This window comes from Hyla sarda, chromosome 8, assembly GCF_029499605.1.
Source record: "Hyla sarda isolate aHylSar1 chromosome 8, aHylSar1.hap1, whole genome shotgun sequence".
NCBI classification, from domain to species: Eukaryota; Metazoa; Chordata; class Amphibia; order Anura; family Hylidae; genus Hyla; species Hyla sarda.
In genome coordinates, this window is record NC_079196.1 from 84,580,557 (window position 1) to 84,600,442 (window position 19,886).

General features: G+C 47.7%; 1 protein-coding gene across 2 annotated transcripts in view; it reads left to right on the forward strand.

Annotated features, from left to right (window-relative positions):
- The first annotated feature begins 8,782 nt into the window (after window positions 1–8,782).
- The window catches only part of BARD1 (BRCA1 associated RING domain 1), a 107,049-nt gene continuing 95,945 nt past the window's right edge, over window positions 8,783–19,886 (forward strand). The window contains exon 1 of one of the 2 annotated variants that reach the window (XM_056534046.1): window positions 8,783–9,260. In XM_056534046.1, coding sequence (XP_056390021.1) covers window positions 9,130–9,260 — 131 coding nt within the window. In that variant the 5' untranslated portion in view covers window positions 8,783–9,129. Of the gene's footprint in view, window positions 9,261–9,716; window positions 9,794–19,886 lie in introns of those variants that run through there. The other variant, XM_056534047.1, reaches the window with a different exon arrangement.

The window sequence follows — 19,886 nt, forward strand, 5'->3', positions numbered from 1 at the left end:
GGGGTCCCCAGCGTGATCAGGCAACTTATCTATCCTTAAAAAGGTAGAGATGAGCGAACTTACAGTAAATTCGATTCGTCACGAACTTCTCGGCTGGGCGGTTGCTGACTTTTCCTGCATAAATTACTTCAGCTTTCCGGCTCTCCGGTGGGCTGGAAAATCGAATTTACTGTAAGTTTGCTCATCTCTACTTAAAGGGGTATTCCAGGAAAAAAACGATATATATATATATATATATATATATCTCAACTGGCTCCAGAAAGTTAAACAGATTTGTAAATTATTTCCATTAAAAATCTTAATCCTTTCAGTACTTATGAGCTTCTGAAGTTAAGGTTGTTCTTTTCTGTCTAAATCCTCTCTGATGACACCTGTCTCGGGAAACGCCCAGTTTAGAAGCAAATCCCCATAGCAAACCTTTTTTAAACTGGGCGTTTCCCGATACACGTGTCATCAGAGAGGATTTAGACAGAAAATAACAACCTTAACTTCAGAAGCTCATAAGTACTGAAAGGATTAAGATTTTTTAATAGAAGTAATTTACTAATCTGTTTAACTTTCTGGAGCCAGTTGATTTATTAAAAAAAAGTTTTTTCCTGGAATACCCCTTTAAGATAGGGGATAAGTTGTCAGCACGGTAGTACCCTTTTAACCACATAGGGACCCAGGGCATACAGGTATGCCTTAGGTCCCTGGTACTTAAGGACCCAGGGCATACCTGATATCGATCAGCAGGCACCCCGCGCAAATGCCCAGTGGGGGGGGGGGGGGGTCATCAGACAACTGAATTCACAGCTGCGATTTGCGCCGATTCCGGGTCATACGGGTCTATGGTGACCCGGAATAATAGGGGGATCGCGGTTGTCCATGACACCCACGATCCCCCTGAAGGGATAGGAGTGAGGTGGCAGGGGTGCCACAAGTTTTGGGGGGCTTTTTTCCTTTTACCCCTTATGAAAAGGAACAGTTTGGGGCTACACCAGCCTGTTAGTGTAAACATTTTTTTTTTTTTTTACACTAACATGCTGGTGTTGCCCTTAACTTTCTATTTTCACAAGCGGTAAAAGGAAAAAAAACAAAAAACAAAATTTTATGTGGGCGTAAAATGCTCTGCGGACGCACAACAAGGTTCAGGAGTGAGAGCGCACTATGTACATTTGAGGCCTAAATTGGTGATTTGAACAGGGGTGGCCGATTTTACAGCGGTTCTGACATAAACGCAAAAAAATAAATACCCACATGTGGCCCCATTTTGGAAACTACAATCCTCCCGGAACGTAACAAGGGGGGACATGTATCATTTCCAGTGTATAATAGAAGTTTTTTTACCCCTCTGCCTGTTGTCTAAATTTGGCGCAGCTGCGTTAAATTTATCATTCTTGTGCAGCTACTTTCTTGAATTGCATTTAAATTTAGAATTCTCCTCAGAGCATAAATTTACACGGCAGCTCTATTTAGTAGGAGTTTTGTCTGCAGCGTATCTGCACCAAAACAGTAAATGTGTCCTCGTTATTAGTTTTAGAATTTTTTTTCTTCATTATGTACAGTTTTAATCTCACAATAATACCACTTTTTGCACCCAATTATAACACATCAATTATACCAATGTCCTTATTCTTCATTTAACATCTGTGACACCCCTGTGCAAATCACCTCAAATGTACATGGTGCACTCTACCTTATGGGCCTTGTTGTGCGCCCACAGAGCACTTTGCGCCCACATATGTGGTATCTCCGTACTCTGGCTAAATTGTGTCCCAAAAAATGGGGATCTTTTTTCCCCATTTACCTCTTGTGAAAATGTAAAGTATGCGGCAACACCAGCATGTTAGTGTAAATAATTTTATTTTTATACACTAACATACTGGTGTAGACTCCAACTGTTCCTTTTCATAATGGGTAAAAGGAGAAAAAGCCCCCCAAAATCTGTAAGGCAATTTCTCCCGAGTACAGAGATACCCCATATGTGACCCTAAAATGTTGCCTTGAAATACGACAGGTCTCCAAAGTGAGAGACCGCCATGCGCATTTGAGGCCTAAATTAGGGTTTTGCATAGGGGTGGACATAGGGTTATTCTATGCCAGTGTTTCCCAAACAGGGTGCCTCCAGCTGTTGCAAAACTCCCAACATGCCTGGACAGTCATTGGCTGTCCGGCAATACTGGAAGTTGTTGTTTTGCAACAGCTGGAGGCTCCATTTTGGAAACAGTGCCATACCAGACGTTGCTCATATTTATTGGGGAGGGGGGCTGTGTAGCGGTATGTGTATATATAGTGTTTTTTACTTATTTTATTTAAGTGTAGTGTAGTGTTTTTAGGGTACAGTCACACGGGCGGGGGTTCACAGCGAGTTTGCTGCATCTCAATCTTGCAGCACTCCCTGTAAACCTCCGCCCATGTGAGTGTACCCTGTCCATTCACATTGGGGGGAGGGGAAACATCCAGATGTTGCAAAACTACAACTCCGAGCATGCACTTTGGCTGTCCGTGCATGCTGGAAGTTGTAGTTTTGCAACAGCTGGAGGCACACTGGTTGCGAAACACGGAAACAGACTCAGTGTTTTGCAACCAGTGTGCCTTCAGCTGTTGCAAAAACTTCAAATCTCAGCATGCAGTGACAGCAGAAGGACATGCTGGAACTTGTAGTTATGCAACAGCTGGAGGCATACTGCTACAACTCCCAGCATGCCCTTTGGCAGTCCGTGCATGCTGAGGGTTGTAGTTATGCAACAGCTGAAGGCACACTGGTTGCAAAACACATGAAAGTTTTTTACTTAACTTAGTGTTTCCAAACCAGTGTGCCTCCAGCTGTTGCACAAGTTCAATTCCCAGCATGCATGGTCTGTCAGTGCATGCTTTGGAGTTTGGAGGCACACGTGTTGGGAAAAAGAGTTAGGAAACGAACAATGTTTCCCAACTAGTGTGGCTCCAGCTGTTGCTAAACTATAATTCCCAGCATGGCCAGACATGCTGGAAGTTGTATTTTGGCAATATTTGAAGGGTCAGATGTTGACGAACTACAACTCCCAGCATGCTTGGGCAGTCTGGGAATGCTGGGAGTTGTAGTTTTGCAACAGCTGGAGGTCCACAGTTTGTAGACCACTGTATAATGGTCTCCAATCTGTGGTCTTCAAGATGTTACAGAACTACAACTCCCAGCATGCCTCGACAGAGTGGGCATGCTGAGATTTGTAATTTTGGAACATCTGGAAGAGCACAGATTGGAGACCATTATACAGTGGTCTCCAAACTGTGGCCCTCCAGATGTTGCAAAACTACAACTCCCAGCATGCCCAGAAAGCCAAAGGCTGTCTGGGCATGCTGGGAGTTGCGGTTTTGAAACTCCCAGTGGCAGCAGTGAGCGCTTTACAGCGATCTCACTGCTGCCAATGAAGATGCCGCCCTGCTGCCGGAAACTCACCGCTGGGACGCACGATCCCCGGGACCGCCTGGAGGACGCCGCTCGCGCCGGAACCGCTCGAGACACCGCATGGCCGGGTAAGTGACGCCGGGGGACGGGTAAGGGACACTTAGCAGAGCGGTGTGTGTCCCGATCCCCGTGATCCGGACTCACACACCGTGCTGCTATCAGCTAGTCAGATTTGACTAGCTGATAGCAGCGATCGCTTGGGGGGGGGGGGGGGGGGGGGTTGGGGGGTAATGGAACCCCCCCGTGGTCACATGGTAAGATGGCTGGCTATCAGTGATAACCACCATCTTACCGGGCGCTGGGGAAAAGTATAACGGAAAGCAGTAAATTTTAAAAATAAAAGGAGAATGATCTAGTGTTAAGTGGATTACAAAGCTATTTTAATGTGACGGATCTTGTTCAATGATAAGTAAGCTATCAAACATTTCCTATGTAAATTGTTGGATCATAAAATAACAATACCAATGTACAAGTGATCTAATGAATGTAATGAACTGTAAACAAATATTCTATATGCAAATTATTTTAAAAGTGCTTTGGAATAACCAAGAAGTAAAAATATAAAGCAATATAAAGCAAACCACATGAGGAATTGAGATCGGAAAGTGATAGCATTCTGGTGGTTCCTTAGTAGAACTTTCCTTCAGAAATAGAAAGGATCGCTACGTGCAGTTAAAGTTGGCTTATATTTATGGGGAAAAAGACGCACGTGCGTCAAAATTTTTGGTGCAAAGGAAAAGTACGCAGTTAATAAATCCATGTGTACTATAGATGTCACTCCAAGGTACCCTGATTCAGCCACATCTGGAGGACATGCTCTACCAAAACGTTTGCAAAAAAATGCGCAAAAAAAGGGCTTGCGCAAAATTTTGCGCAAAAAAAATACACACAAAACAGGGGTAAAATCTTTGATACATGTCCCCCAAGGTGTATAGTGAGTCTTAACACCCCACAGGTGTTTGACGAATTTTCATAAAATTTGGATGGGAAATTTTTTTTCCCACTAAAATGCTGGTGTTACCCTAAATTTTTAATTTTCACAAGGGAAAAATCCCCCAAAATTTATAATCCCATTTCCTCTATGAAAATACCCCACATGTGAATGTAAAGTGCTCTGTGGGTGAACTACAATGCTCAGAAGAGAGTGAGCGCCATTGGGATTTTGAAGAGAAAATTTGTCCGGAATTGAAGGCCACGTGTGTTTACAAAGCCCCCATAGGGCCAGGACAATGGAACCACCCCCCCCCCCCCCCCGTGATCCCCATTTTGGAAACTACACCCCTCACAAAATCTAATAAGGGGTACAATGAGCATTTAAGCCCCACAGGTCTCTGAAAGATTTTTGGAACAGTGATCCGTGATTTGCACAGCCCACTGTTCCAAAGATCTGTCAAACGCCAGTGGGGTGTAAATGCTCACTGTATCCCTTATTAAATTCTGTGAGGGGTGTAGTTTATAAAATGGGGTCACATGTGGGGGGGTCCACGGGGAAATACTCCATATGTGGCCCTAAACTGTTGCCTTGAAATACGACAGGGCTCTGAAGTGAGGGAGCGTCATGCGCATTTTAGGCCTAAATGAGTCATTTGCAATAGGGGCGGACCCGGATACAAGGATGGGGCTTGTCGCCACCAAAACCTTACGGCAGTGTTTCCCAAACAGGGTGCCTCCAGCTGTTGCTTGACTCCCAGCCTTCCAGGACAGTTTATGGCTGTCCAGCAATCCTGGGAGAAGTTGTTTTGCAACAGCTGGAGGCTCCATTTAGGAAACACTGCCGAATGAGAAGTTTTTCATTTTTATAGGGGGTGGGGGGGTGTATGAGCTTGGAGTCTGCGCTGCGGCGAAATATTTGCCACAGCTCAAACTTGTAGAAGGAAACTCACTGTTAACCCGCCCTGTACATTCACATGGGGGGGGGGGGGCACCCTAAACCTTCAGCTGTTTCAAACCTACAATTCCCAGGATGCACTGACAGACCGTACATGCTGGGAGTTGTAGTTTTGCAACAGCTGTAGGCACACTGGTGGGGAACCACTGAGTTAGAAAACAGACTCTAGCTCAGTGATTCCAACCCGTGTACCTCCTGATGTTGGAAAACTACAACTCCCAGCATGTACCGTCTGTCAGTGCATTCTGGGAGTTGTAGGTTTGCAACAGCTGGAGGCCCATGGGTTGGAATCACTGAGTTAGGAAACAGACTCTAGCTCCGTGTTTCCCAACCAGTGTTCCTACAGCTGTTGCAAAACTACCATTCCCAGCATGCACAGACAGTAAATGTTGCTGGGCGTGTAGTTCTGAAATATCTGGCCCTTCAGATGTTGCAGAACTACAACTCCCAGCATGCCTGAACAGTCTGGGCATGCTAGGAGTTGTAGTTATGCAACAACTGGGGAAGAACAGTTTGGAGACCGCTAAGTAGTGGTCTCCAAACTGTTGCAAAACCACAACTCTAAGCATGCCCAGACTGTCCAGGCATGCTGGGAGTTGTAGTCCTGCAACATCTGAAGGGCCAACTATTGCAGAACTACACACCCAGAATCCCTGACTTCTGGGCATGCTGGGAATTGTAGATTTGCAACATCCGGAGGGCTACAGTTTGGAGACCACCGTATAGTGGTCTCCAAACTGTGCCACTTCAGATGCCCAGACAGTCAGTGCATGCTGAAAGTTGTAGTTTTGCAAAATCTGGAGGACCACAGTTTAGAGACCACTACACAGTGGTCTCCAAACTGTGGCCCTCCAGATGTTGCAAAACTACAACTCCCAGCATGCCCAGACAGCCCTTGGCTGTGTGGGCATGCTGGGAATTGTAGCTTTGCAGCTTTTAGAAGGCCACAGTGAAGATCACCTACCGGCGATCTTCACTGCAGCCTCCTCCACGCCGCACTTTCCGGCCGCACTCCTCCTGCTGCTGCCGCTCCTCAATGCCGCTGCTCTAAGTCGCTGCCGCTCCGGGTAAGCTGGCCATGCTCCCCCCTCGCTCTGCCCAGACTTTGATCAGTGGGCAGAGTGGGGGAAATGAACTCTAAACCCCTCCCCCCCTGCAAGTGCCATTGGTGGTCGTACTGACAGACCAATGGCAGGGGATAGGAGGAGGTGGCAACACTGCATCCTCGCTCCTATCCTTAAGGATGGTTAGAGCTGTCTCTGACAGCTCCGATAATTCTTATTTTTCGGGTGATTGGGTCTGAATTTACCGGCGATTTCCGACATGGGGGGATTTACCGACGATTTCCGACATATATATCAGCAGTCATCCAGGTCCGATCACAGCCCGGCGAGCGGCGGTGATCGGAAATACGGAGGGCGTACTTGTACGCCCTCCGTTCTTTAATACTGGGAAGCGAGGGCGTATCCCTCCTCCCCCAACAGGTTAAAGTGACAGTGGTCAGATGTGCAAAAAAGGGCCGGGTCCTAAGGTGAAAATGGGCTGGGTCCTTAAAAGGAGTGGTCCAGCAGTGAAAAACCTATCTCCTATCCTAAGGATAGGGGATAAGTTTCAGATGGCGGGGGTCTGACCGCTGGGGCCCCGACAGCCCACGGGAAGGGGGCGTGATGACCACTGCACAAAGTGGCGGCTGACACGCCCCCTCAATACAACTCTATGGCAGAGCCGGGAGCACTGTCTTCAGCAATCTCCGGCTCTGCCATAGCGATGTATTGAGGGGGCGTCAGCCGCCGCTTCGTGCAGTGGTCAACACGCGCTATCTGGCCAGCGAGCCGGGGCCCCATACAGAGAGTTTGCAGGGGACCCAGTGGTTGGACCCCCGCGATCTGAAACTTATATAAGTTTTTCACCACTGGACTACCCCTTTAATAACGTATACACCTGAATGGAGTCGCAAGGTGCCACTGAGCTAAATGACATCCGCTGCTTTCTGCCACTGTACATGTGAGCATTCCGTTCTTGCGAGTACTTGTGGCAGAAGCCCTAAACACTGTGGCCAAAGGCTAGGTTCACACTTGTTAGGGCTTCTGCCACGCGTACCCGCGCAAACAGGCTGCCACGCGTACCCGCGCGAACAGGCTGCCACGCGTACCCGCGCGAACAGGCTGCCACGCGTACCCGCGCGAACAGGCTGCCACGCGTACCCGCGCGAACAGGCTGCCACGCGTACCCGCGCGAACAGGCTGCCACGCGTACCCGCGCGAACAGGCTGCCACGCGTACCCGCGCGAACAGGCTGCCACGCGTACCCGCGCGAACAGGCTGCCACGCGTACCCGCGCGAACAGGCTGCCACGCGTACCCGCGCGAACAGGCTGCCACGCGTACCCGCGCGAACAGGCTGCCACGCGTACCCGCGCGAACAGGCTGCCACGCGTACCCGCGCGAACAGGCTGCCACGCGTACCCGCGCGAACAGGCTGCCACGCGTACCCGCGCGAACAGGCTGCCACGCGTACCCGCGCGAACAGGCTGCCACGCGTACCCGCGCGAACAGGCTGCCACGCGTACCCGCGCGAACAGGCTGCCACGCGTACCCGCGCGAACAGGCTGCCACGCGTACCCGCGCGAACAGGCTGCCACGCGTACCCGCGCGAACAGGCTGCCACGCGTACCCGCGCGAACAGGCTGCCACGCGTACCCGCGCGAACAGGCTGCCACGCGTACCCGCGCGAACAGGCTGCCACGCGTACCCGCGCGAACAGGCTGCCACGCGTACCCGCGCGAACAGGCTGCCACGCGTACCCGCGCGAACAGGCTGCCACGCGTACCCGCGCGAACAGGCTGCCACGCGTACCCGCGCGAACAGGCTGCCACGCGTACCCGCGCGAACAGGCTGCCACGCGTACCCGCGCGAACAGGCTGCCACGCGTACCCGCGCGAACAGGCTGCCACGCGTACCCGCGCGAACAGGCTGCCACGCGTACCCGCGCGAACAGGCTGCCACGCGTACCCGCGCGAACAGGCTGCCACGCGTACCCGCGCGAACAGGCTGCCACGCGTACCCGCGCGAACAGGCTGCCACGCGTACCCGCGCGAACAGGCTGCCACGCGTACCCGCGCGAACAGGCTGCCACGCGTACCCGCGCGAACAGGCTGCCACGCGTACCCGCGCGAACAGGCTGCCACGCGTACCCGCGCGAACAGGCTGCCACGCGTACCCGCGCGAACAGGCTGCCACGCGTACCCGCGCGAACAGGCTGCCACGCGTACCCGCGCGAACAGGCTGCCACGCGTACCCGCGCGAACAGGCTGCCACGCGTACCCGCGCGAACAGGCTGCCACGCGTACCCGCGCGAACAGGCTGCCACGCGTACCCGCGCGAACAGGCTGCCACGCGTACCCGCGCGAACAGGCTGCCACGCGTACCCGCGGGAACAGGCTGCCACGCGTACCCGCGGGAACAGGCTGCCACACGTACCCGCGGGAACAGGCTGCTCACATGTACAGTGGCGAACATGTCACTGCTTCCATACAGATGAAGTGCCGGTGCCCGAATCTTTGGGGCATTCATGTTATATCCCATGAGGGGGTCCTGTCACCAGCCCCACGTCCTCTCCACCAGTCATCCACGAATCCACCTCAGGGAGCCGTCACCTCCTCCACGTCCTCTCGCCTCAGGACTCCCATGCAGTCCCCGCCGTCCTCCTCCCTCACACATTATGGCCGCGCCTCCTGCTTTCTGGCGCCATTTATAAGTTCCCGCCCGGGGTGAGCCGGACTGAGCCGTGTGTGATCCGGGCAGTGTGTATGTATGCTATCCGCCATGTTATTGAGGGTCCGCTCAGGGAACTGTACTGCAGACACCATGAAGAAGCTGCCTGACTGGAACCGGACCCGGACGGCGCTGCTGGAGCTGGAGGGGAGACTGCGCTGCTCCGTGTGGTGAGTATTACTGGCGGCGGGAACACGGCGGTCACCTCTCCCGTTATTATTGTGTGATATACGGGGTAAAAACCCGTGATTAACGTTACACAGGTACCCGGCGGTGGGCGGAGTCTGGACTGCATGATATCATGGGGGAGGGGAGGATTCAGAGAACAGGCTATTGCATAGGTGTGCGCTACAAGGTGACATCTGCCACGTGATCATAAGTGTGAGGGTCATGTGACCTGGCGCAGTAATAGTACTGTATTCTGCAGCATACATTGGGACAGATTTATCAAAACCTGTGCAGAGGGAAAACTTGCCCAGTTGCCCATAGCAACCAGCTTGCTGCTTTCATTTTTATGAAGGCCTGTGAAAAATGAAAGAAGCAATCGGATTGGTTGCTATGGGCAACTGGGCAAGTTTTCCTCTGCACAGGTTTTGATAAATCTCCCCCATTGTATGATATTACACCAGGGCTGGCTTCACACAGGTTCACATATGTAAGGGTGCCGCTGCTTTCACACTATGAGGCTCTCCCGTAATTACACGTACGTTTGAAACATAATTATTAACACACGTTAAACAACCCCATTCAAGTCAATTGTTTTTTTATTTTACCCTTTGTCACATGTTATAGCCCGTCATGACTAACGTACGTTAGTTGTGACGGGAGAAATAACGTGACATGCATACATTTTTCGCACATCACAAGAAACGGGTATATTAACATATGTTTATTTTTAACATTGAAGTCTATGGCCGACATAGATTAGAAAATACACCCGTTAATGCCCGTTATTATAACGGACATTATTTTTATTCATGCTCAGAAGAGGTGACATCAGTAGACTCCTGCAGTGCTGAGGGACAACTACTACTCCCATCATGGAACAGACTAGTTTCCATGATGGGAGTAGTAATTCCCCACTGCAGGAGTCTGCCAGTGGCTGGGGAGGTTACATTAGTGTTTGTACTACTACCCCCATCATGGAACAGACTCTTTTCCATGATGGGGGTTGTAGTACAGGGGCTGAGGGATTGATCGCACCGGGTCTCACTTCTGACACCCGATGCGATCAGAAGTTATTAAGCAGGGGAGCGGGCGGCATGCGCCGCAACCCTGAGATCACGATGTATTTTTTTACTTTCATTTTTAAATTCCCTGCGGGGATCCCTGAATGACCGGTACTGAGGAGCCAATCAGGGATCCCCCTGGGGTTTTAAAAATGGACAATGTGAGGGGACATATGTATAATAAAAGTGTTTATTTGGGGGGGGGGGGGGCATAGAGCGCTATATATCTAGCCCCCGACAGCGCATTAATAAAAATATGACCCCCGCCAGCGCATTTATAAGTATCTATACCCCCGCCAGTGCATTTATAAGTATCTATACCCCCGCCAGCGCATTTGTCCTTATTTTCTATTGCAGCGCTATGAGTGACAACCATACCTATCAGCTGCAGCCTGGCCAGATGATCCTGACAGATATACTATTCATTCATAGCGCCGGCAGCTGTATATGTATATAGATGTGCTGGGGGGGCAGACATATAGCGTTATCTGCCCCCCACAGCGCTTCTATATACATATGCAGCTGCCGCGATATGAATGAATTGTATATCTGTCAGGATTATCGGCCGAGCGGCTGCTAGATGCGCTGCTGACATATATATTTGTCATATATAGCGCATTTGTACAGCGTTATATATGACAAATGTCAGGAGCGCATCCAGCAGCCGCTCGGTTGATGATCCTGACAGATATGCAGCTGCCGCTCTATGAATGAATAGTATATGTCAGGATCATCGGCCGAGCGGCTGCTGGATGTGCTCCTGACATTTGTCATATATAACGCTGTACAAATGCGCTATATATGACAAGTATATATGTCAGCAGCGCATCCAGCAGCCGCTCGGCCGATAATCCTGACAGATATGCAGCTGCCGCGATATTAATTAATTGTATATGTATATAGAAGCGCTGTGGGGGGCAGATAACGCTATATGTCTGCCCCCCCAGCACATCTATATACATATACAGCTGCTAGCGCTATGAATGAATAGTATATCTATCAGGATCATCTGGCGGGGCTGCAGCTGAATACGTTCTGATAGGTATGGTTGTCACTTATAGCGCTGCAATAGAAAATTAGAACAAATGCGCTGGCGGGGTCACTGTATGCGCTGGCGGGGGGTATAGATATATACTTATAAATGCGCTGGTGGGGGTCATATTGGGGGCTATATATATAGCGCTCTATGCCCCCCCAATAAACACTTTTATTATACATATGTCCCCTCACATTGTCCATTTTTAAAACCCCAGGGGATCCCTGATTGGCTCCTCAGTACCGGCCATTCAGGGATCCCCGCAGGGAATTTAAAAATGAAAGTAAAAAATACATTGTGATCTCAGGGTTGCGGAGCATGCCGCCCGCTCCCCTGCTTAATAACTTCTGATCACATCGGGTGTCAGAAGTGAGATCCGGTGCGATCAATCCCTCAGCCCCTGTACTACAACCCCCATCATGGAACAGACTCAGTTCAATGATGGGAGTAGCAGTACAAACACTAATGTAGCCTCCCCAGCTGTCTGCAGACTCCTGCTGCTAGGGATTTACTACTCCCATCATGGAAACAAGTCTGTTCCATGATGGGAGTAGTAGTAGTCCTGGCTGTGGGAGTCTGTAGGCAGAGGTGTAAAAACGTCCAGTACATGACGGTTGTTTTGTAGCATCCCTTAATTCACCCGTTATTAAGCGTCTATTAATAATAAATAATAACATACGTTTATTAACGGGTGAACTTCATAGTGTGAAAGCAGCCTGATATGGACGATACCATCAGTATTACATCCGTACTTCAGCGCTGAGAATACTGCTGGACTGGGCGTGCAAAATAGATAAATGAAACATAATTCAATTCCTCATCACATACAGTACTTGAATAGGAAAATCACAAAAGAAGCAAAAAACGGTCTTAAGAGGCACTGCTTGTTGAGGTCACAAATAGGAGAGATACAGGCCAGCACAGGACTAGTAAATTTATTTGTAAAAAGGACAACGCGTTTCGGCACATACAGAGTGCCTTCCTCAGGTCCAAACGTGTACAGAACTCTTCATATAATGATGGGTGCAAGAGATACTGGAGAGGATCCTGTGTGACGCGGTGCTGGCGTGGGTCAGGCCTTTTTGCAAATAAATTTACTAGTCCTGTGTGTGCCTGTGTCTCTTCTACTTGTGACCTCAACAAGCAGTGCCTCTTAAGACCGTTTTTTGCTTCTTTTGTGATTTTCGTGTCGTACAACTGGCTCTTCCGCCAAGAGTCTAGCCTCCAATCCCCTCTACCCACCCACTCACAACAGAGACTTGTGAACCAAGACCCCACACAACCTGGGATCCAGTCTTGTCACCCAACGGGTGAGTATATCAACTAGGTGTGCTGGAGGGACATACCTAGTCGATACACCTTACATAGGGAGCGCCCCCTGTCTCTCCTTTTTTGTCTCTCTATTTCTGATACTTGAATAGGAGTAGAACATGCATCTGCATAAAGATAAGTACACACTGTGTTAGGCTGGGTTCACATTACGATTTTCAAATATGGTAACCGTATACGGTTTTCCGCAAAAAAACATATACGACTGTATCCGAAACCGTATGCATAGAGAATGCATTGTAAACCGTATTCCAAATGTTGTGTACAGTTGCATCTGTTTTGCCTCGGATAGGGTTTTGCCGATTTTTCAACCGTAGGCAAAAACGCAGTCGACCACGTTTTTGCCTCCGGTTGAAAAACTGTATGCGAACCGTATGCGGTTCTTTTAACATTGTTGTCTATGAGAACCGTACACAGAATTTCAGAATACAGTTGCACACGGTTTTTCTAATCTGTTTTTGGAATTGACACATGCGCAGAAGGAATTTCAATAGAACAATAGTAACTTTATTAAATTGCTTGAAAACTAATTCCAACAAAATAGCAAAACCGTTGGCAAAAACAGATAGAACCGTACATACATTTTGGAACCGTATACGGGGAAAAACCATATTTGTAGTCATACGGTTGCATACGGTTTTTGCCATACGTTTATTAGCAGAAAACCGTATACAGTAAACCGAAAAAAACATGGTGTGAACCCAGCCTTGGGGTGCATTCACACCACGTTTTTGCAATACAGTTCCCATATCAGGTTTTAGATGAAAAAACAGATTCCTCAAAACCGGACTAAACTGTATCAAAACATGTGTACAAATTTCAACCCGTATACAGTTAAAAACCGTATACGGTTTGCAAAATGATGTCTGGTTGCACCCGTTTTGTAAGAAAAAACGTATACGTTTTTAACTTTTCACTCCATTTTGAATAAAGTTTCACTTGTTTGATTGAAATTCCAAGAAAAAAACTGTGCAAAGTCCAAAACCAGATGTCACATACAGTTCTGTACGGTTCCCATTGACTCCCATGTTAAAAAAAAAAAAAAAAATGTATACGGTTTAATACAGTCTTTCACCTGGACCAAAAAACATGGTAGACTACGGTTTTGGGTATGGGGGAAAAAAATGACAAAAGCGTACAGGATGCAAAACGGACACAACCTGATTCATCTTTTGGCATACGGTTTTCAATGGAGAGTCAATGCATACGGTTTTCAATACGGTTCCGTACGGTTTTCACAGTGAAAACATATATGGGAACTGTATTGCAAAAAAATTGTGTGAATGAACCCTTAGTGATGTCAGATGCATCCCACCAAAATCAGTATCCCATACTGTCATGGAGGCCAACGAATGCCATTCATTTCAATGGTCACAACGGAGTCACCGTTTGAGATGTATCCTCTATTTTACTAGACTCAAAAGTGTGGTCGGCTGCGATATCCATTCTTCTGAAAATAGGGCATTGCCATTGAAATAAACTGCATTCATTGCCGTTCATTGCAGTTTATATAAGCATTCATTTTGTCAGGATGCCAATGGATACTTCTGATGGAATCACTGATGCAGTGTGAACCTAGCCTAAATGTTGTATGCTCATATAAACAGCCCCACTGGGTAACACAAGCTAGGACCACACTGCGGAATCTCCAGACGGAAAAATTCCATCTAGAGATTCCGAGTGCGGCCAGCACCAACTGAATCAGTCGGCGCTGGGACCGCGTGGACATTGCCATCCCCAATAGATGGCTATGTCTTCTGCGAGTAGGTCCGCCTGAAGAATGAGCACTGCCATTCTTCAGGCGGAAATTTGAAAGCGAATTTTGCGTTCACAAATTATGCTTCAAAAAAGTTTGAAATGGTGGAAGGAAAACCCATTCACTCGCTTGTACATTTCAAAGCGGAATTGCAGGGAGAAATTCCGTAGTGTGAACCTAGCCTTACATACTAGGGATCGACTAGGGACCCCCCCCCCCCCACCACTGCAGATCATTGATTTAAAGTGGGCGCTTTAAATCAATGAACTGCAGCGGCTTTTGCGGTGCCATAGACCGCCGCCAGCACCCGCTTCTCTCCCCCTGCCTGTCCGGGGGTCCTGAGTCCTATCACCGTGTCCGCCCCACAGCCGCACCGTGTCGAACCCCCCTCCGCGCCGCCCCGGCCCCATTGCCTCCCTTATCCCCGGTTTTATAATTGCCTGTTCCCGGGGTCCACTCTACATCTGGCTCCGGTGGCGTTCTCCTGAGCTGTCACTGTGTGCGGTGACGTCACGTCACTGTGCACAGTGTAACGCAGGACGCAGCAGGAGCCAGAAGTAGCGTTGACCCCGGGCCCCGGTAATTATAAAACCAGGGATGGGGGAGGCAATGGGGGGTGCGACGCGGGGCACCCGGAAAGTCCGCTCAAAGTATTCTGCCAGAAAATGAAACTTTTAACTTTTTCCGCTCCACAGACGTTACCATCTATATGGATGGCAATGTCTGCTTGCCGCACTCGGAATCTACAGCTGGACTTTGTCCAGCCAGAAATTCAGAGGTGTGAACCCCACCCTACCATCTGCAAAATACAAGTGTAATATTAGTGCTATATACACTAGTGTGAAAGAGCACAAAGGGGTATCTTCACATGGTTTTTGACTAAACATGGGACATATATTATAAAAAATCAATATTCTGTTTGTAGAAGGTTTGGGAGGGCACTGCTCTTTTTCTATTAATATAGAGTGCTAATTGCGGTTTCAGTGGCCGTAGCTGCTTAATTAGACTTCACTGCCGGGGCGCTAAGTGAAAACAAGTGCTAGTATACTTCTACAATATCGAAGGAGAATATTCACTTGCACTCACCGGTCCTGTGACTTGCTGTATTTCGGACGGTTCAATAATGCTGGGAGACGACTGGATGAGGGTGCTCAGAGGCTAACAGCCGTTTTCGTGCACAGCCGTGCGCTTCTTCCGGTGAGTGCAAGTGAATAGTCTCCTTCGATATTGTGTGTGTGTGTGTATGTGTGTATATATATATATGTGTATATATATATGTATATGTATATATATATATATATATATATATATATATATATATATATATATATATTAGAGTAGCCGTATTAGTCCAGTGATGCAAAATCATCAGTAGTTGCAGTATCTTGTAATACTTTTTTATTGGACTAACAAGATTTTGTAGAGACAAGCTTTCGGGATTCCTCCCTTTATCAAGTGATAAGCATTTCTGAGCTCACAAGGGGAAAACACACATTCTATCTCACAAAATATGCAGGGGTTAAAGCAACATATGTGGAGAATGGACATTAAGTTGGGCCATAAATTGTATAGCTATAGGACGACTATCGTCTATAGTCTATCGTCCTATAGCTATACAATTAGTATGCAATTGTATAATAAATATGTTGCATGTAAGCACAACCAAGGCTAAAGTTAAATTACTTCTAAACACAGTTTCAAAACACAACATTGATAAATCTCTCTATGACTACTAAAGTCACTACTTTTAATGCTGATAGGCTCTGAAGCTTTCTTAAAGGAGTATTCCAGCACAAAATAATTTATCCCCTATCCAAAGGATAGGGGATAAGTTATAGATCGCGGGGGTCCGAGCACTGGGGCCCCGGGATCTCCTGGACGAGGCCACGGCAGTCTGCAGGAAGTGAAGTTTCACGCCCCTTTCACGGCGTGTCGGCAGCCACGTCATGTGGGGACGGAACGCCCCCTTTCCAGCATACTGCTGCGGCCCCGTCCAGGAGATCCCGGGGGCCCCAGCGCTCGGACCCCCCACAATCTATAACTTATCCCCTATCCTTAGGATAGGGGATAAGTTATATTGCACTACAGATCTCCTTTTAAGGGTAGGGTCACACATACTTCATCCATAGTGCATTTCACACTGCGAGAAATAAACTTCTGATCTGCTATGAGCAGACACACAGGGCTACCCAGCTGCTGCCCTGTGTGTGCAGTAAGGTTTGGAAGCTGAATCATATGTCGGTGCCAATCTGCACTGTGAAATGCGCTGCAGATGCAGTATGTGTGACCCTACCCATGGAGGTAGGGTCACACTGAGCAGAATTGCAGCGCATTTGACACTGCAAGAAATCTGGCGAGCATTGGGAAATACGCTGTGTATGTGCTAGGTGCAGCCACACAGCTTCTCCCCCCCCCCCCCCCCCCCCAGCCCTGTGTTTACAATAAGGTTCGGGCCGGCCTCCGAACCTTATTGCAGACATTGGGCTGTAGCAGGGAAAGCTCTCTGTCTGCTCCTAGCGCATACACAGCGTATTTCCCAATGCTTGGCAGATTTCTCGCAGTGTCAAATACGCTGCAAATCTGCTCAGTGTGACCCTACCCTTAAAGGGGTTCTCCGGTGCTTAGACATCTTATCCCCTATCCAAAGGATAGGGGATAAGATGCCTGATCGCGGGAGTCCCGCCGCTGGGGACCCCCGGGATCTTGCACGTGGCACCCCGTTTGTAATCAGTCCCCGGAGCGTATTCGCTCCGGGTCTGATTACTGTCGATCACGGGGCCGGCGGCGTGTGATTTCACGCCTCCGCCCCCGTGTGACCTCACGCTCCGTTTCTCAATGCAAGTCTATGGGAGGGGGCGTGACAGCTATCACGCCCCCTCCTGAGGGGGCGTGACAGCTATCACGCCCCCTCCTGTAGGCTTGCATTGAGGGGTGGAGGCGTGATGTCACACGCCGTCGGTCCTGTGGTCGCCGGTATTCAGACCCGGAGCGAACACGCTCCGGGGACTGATTACAAACGGGGTGCCGCGTGCAAGATCACGGGGGTCCCCAGCGGCGGGACTCCCACGATCAGGCATCTTATCCCCTATCCTTTGGATAGGGGATAAGATGTCTAAGCACCGGAGTACCCCTTTAAGTTGTTGTCTGGGGAGTAAAAAAGGTCCTTCCTCAATAAATTATAAAAAAAAAAAAAAGTATAGGGAAATGCATTTGGCAGAATTTATGTCCAATGCACCAAAAATTCCTGACATCGATATTGACATTCAACAATGTCAGGGAAAACACTCTAGAAATTTGATATAGGAATGAAAAAAAAGATTTATTGATAAATAAGACATTGGGGAAGAATTTATCAAAACCTGTCCAATGGAAAAGTTGTTGAGTTTCCCATAACAACCGATCAGATTTTTCTTTAATTTTTCAGAGGCCTTTTCAAAAATGAAAGAAGTGATCTGATTGGTTGCTATGGGCTGTACAGGCCCCGGCTCGGCCACAGCTCTGCTCTTGTACACGATGTTTTGCACCCAGCCTGTCAGCTGGTCAAAACACGCCCCCTCCATTCATCTCTATGGGAGAGGTGGAGACACAGGAATGTTTTGTCTCCGCCTCTCCCATAGAGATGAATGGAGGAGGCGTGTTCCGACCAGCTAACGTGTTTTCGTGACATTCTACTTTATGTTAGTGGTAAATTTTCGTCGATACTTGCATCATTTGTTGGTGAAAAATTTGCGTTTTTCTAACTTTGAAGCTCTCTGCTTGTAAGGAAAATAGACATACCAAATAAATTATATATTGATTCACATATACAATATGTCTACTATATATTTGCATCATAAAGTTGGCATGTTTTTACTTTTGGAAGACATTAGAGGGCTTCAAAGTATAGTAGCAATTTTCACATTTTTCACAAAATTTTCAAAATCGGAATTTTTCAGGAACCAGTTCAGTTTTGAAGTGGATTTGAAGGGCCTTCATATTAGAAATACCCCACAAATTACCCCATTATAAAAACTGCACCCCTTAAAGTATAAAAAAAATGACATACAGTGTGTTAACCCTTTAGGTGTTTCACAGGAATAGCAGCAAAGTGAAGGAGAAAATTCAAAATCTTCATTTTTTTTTTACACTTGCACGATCTTGTAGAGCAAGTTTTTGAATTTTTACAAGGGGTCATAGGAGAAAAACACCCCCAAAATTTGTAACACAATTTCTCTCCAGTAAGGAAATACCTCATGTGTATGTCAAGTGTTCGGAGGGCGCAGTAGAGGGCTCAGAAGGGAAGGAGCGATAATGGGATTTTGGAAAGTGAATTTTGCTGAAATGTTTTTGGGGGGGCATGTCACATTTAGGAAGCCCCTATTGTGCCACCACAGCGCAAAAAAAATTATGAAAAAACACATGACATACTATTTTGGAAACTACATTCCTCAAGGCACGTAACAAAGGGTCCAGTGAGCCTTAACACCCCACAGGTGTTTTACACATTTGAATTTAACAAAAAGTTGTCACTGAAAAAAAAAGTTGTCAATGGAAAAAAAAAAATGTTTTCACTAAAGTGCAGTTTTTCCCCCAAATTTACCATTTCTACAAAGGGCAATGGGAGAAAATGCCCTCCAAAATTTGTAACCCCATCTCTTCTGAGTATGGAAATACCCCATGTTAGGATGTAAAATGCTCTGCGGGCGAACTACAATGCTGAGAAGAGTCACATTTGGCTTTTGGAAAGCAAATTTTGCAGAAATGGTTTTTGGGGGGCATGTCACATTTAGGAAGCCCCTATGGTGCCAGAACAGCAAAAAAAAAATAAAAAAAATAAAAAATAAAAAAAAACATGGCATATTATTTTGGAAACTATACCCCACAGGTGTTTGACAACTTTTTGTTAGTCAGATGTGTAAATGAAAATGTTTTCGTTTTCACGGACCACTGTTCCAAAAATCAGCCACTTGTGGGGCGTAAATGCTCACTGTACTGCTTATTAAATTCTGTGAGGGGTGTAGTTTCCAAAATGGTGTCACATGTAGGGGGGGGGTCCATTGTTCTGGCACTATGGGGGCCTTCAATTTCGGACAAATTTTCTATCCAAAAGCCCAATGGCGCCCCTTCTCTTCTGAGCATTGTAGTTCGCCCGCAGAGCACTTTACATCCACATATGGGGTATGTTCTTACTCAGAAGAAATGGGGTAACAAATTTTGGGGGGCTTTTTTCCTATTTTCCCTTGTGAAAATGAAAAATTTAGGGTAACATCAGCATTTTAGTGAAATTTTTTTTTTTCATTTTCCCATCAAACTTTAACGAAAATTTGTCAACACCTGTGGGGTGTTCAGGTTCACTATACCCCTTGTTACGTTCCGTGAGGGGTGTAGTGTCCAAAATGGGGTCACACATGGGTATTTTGGGGGTCTTTTTTTTTTCTTTTCTTTTACCGCTTGTGAAAATAAAAAG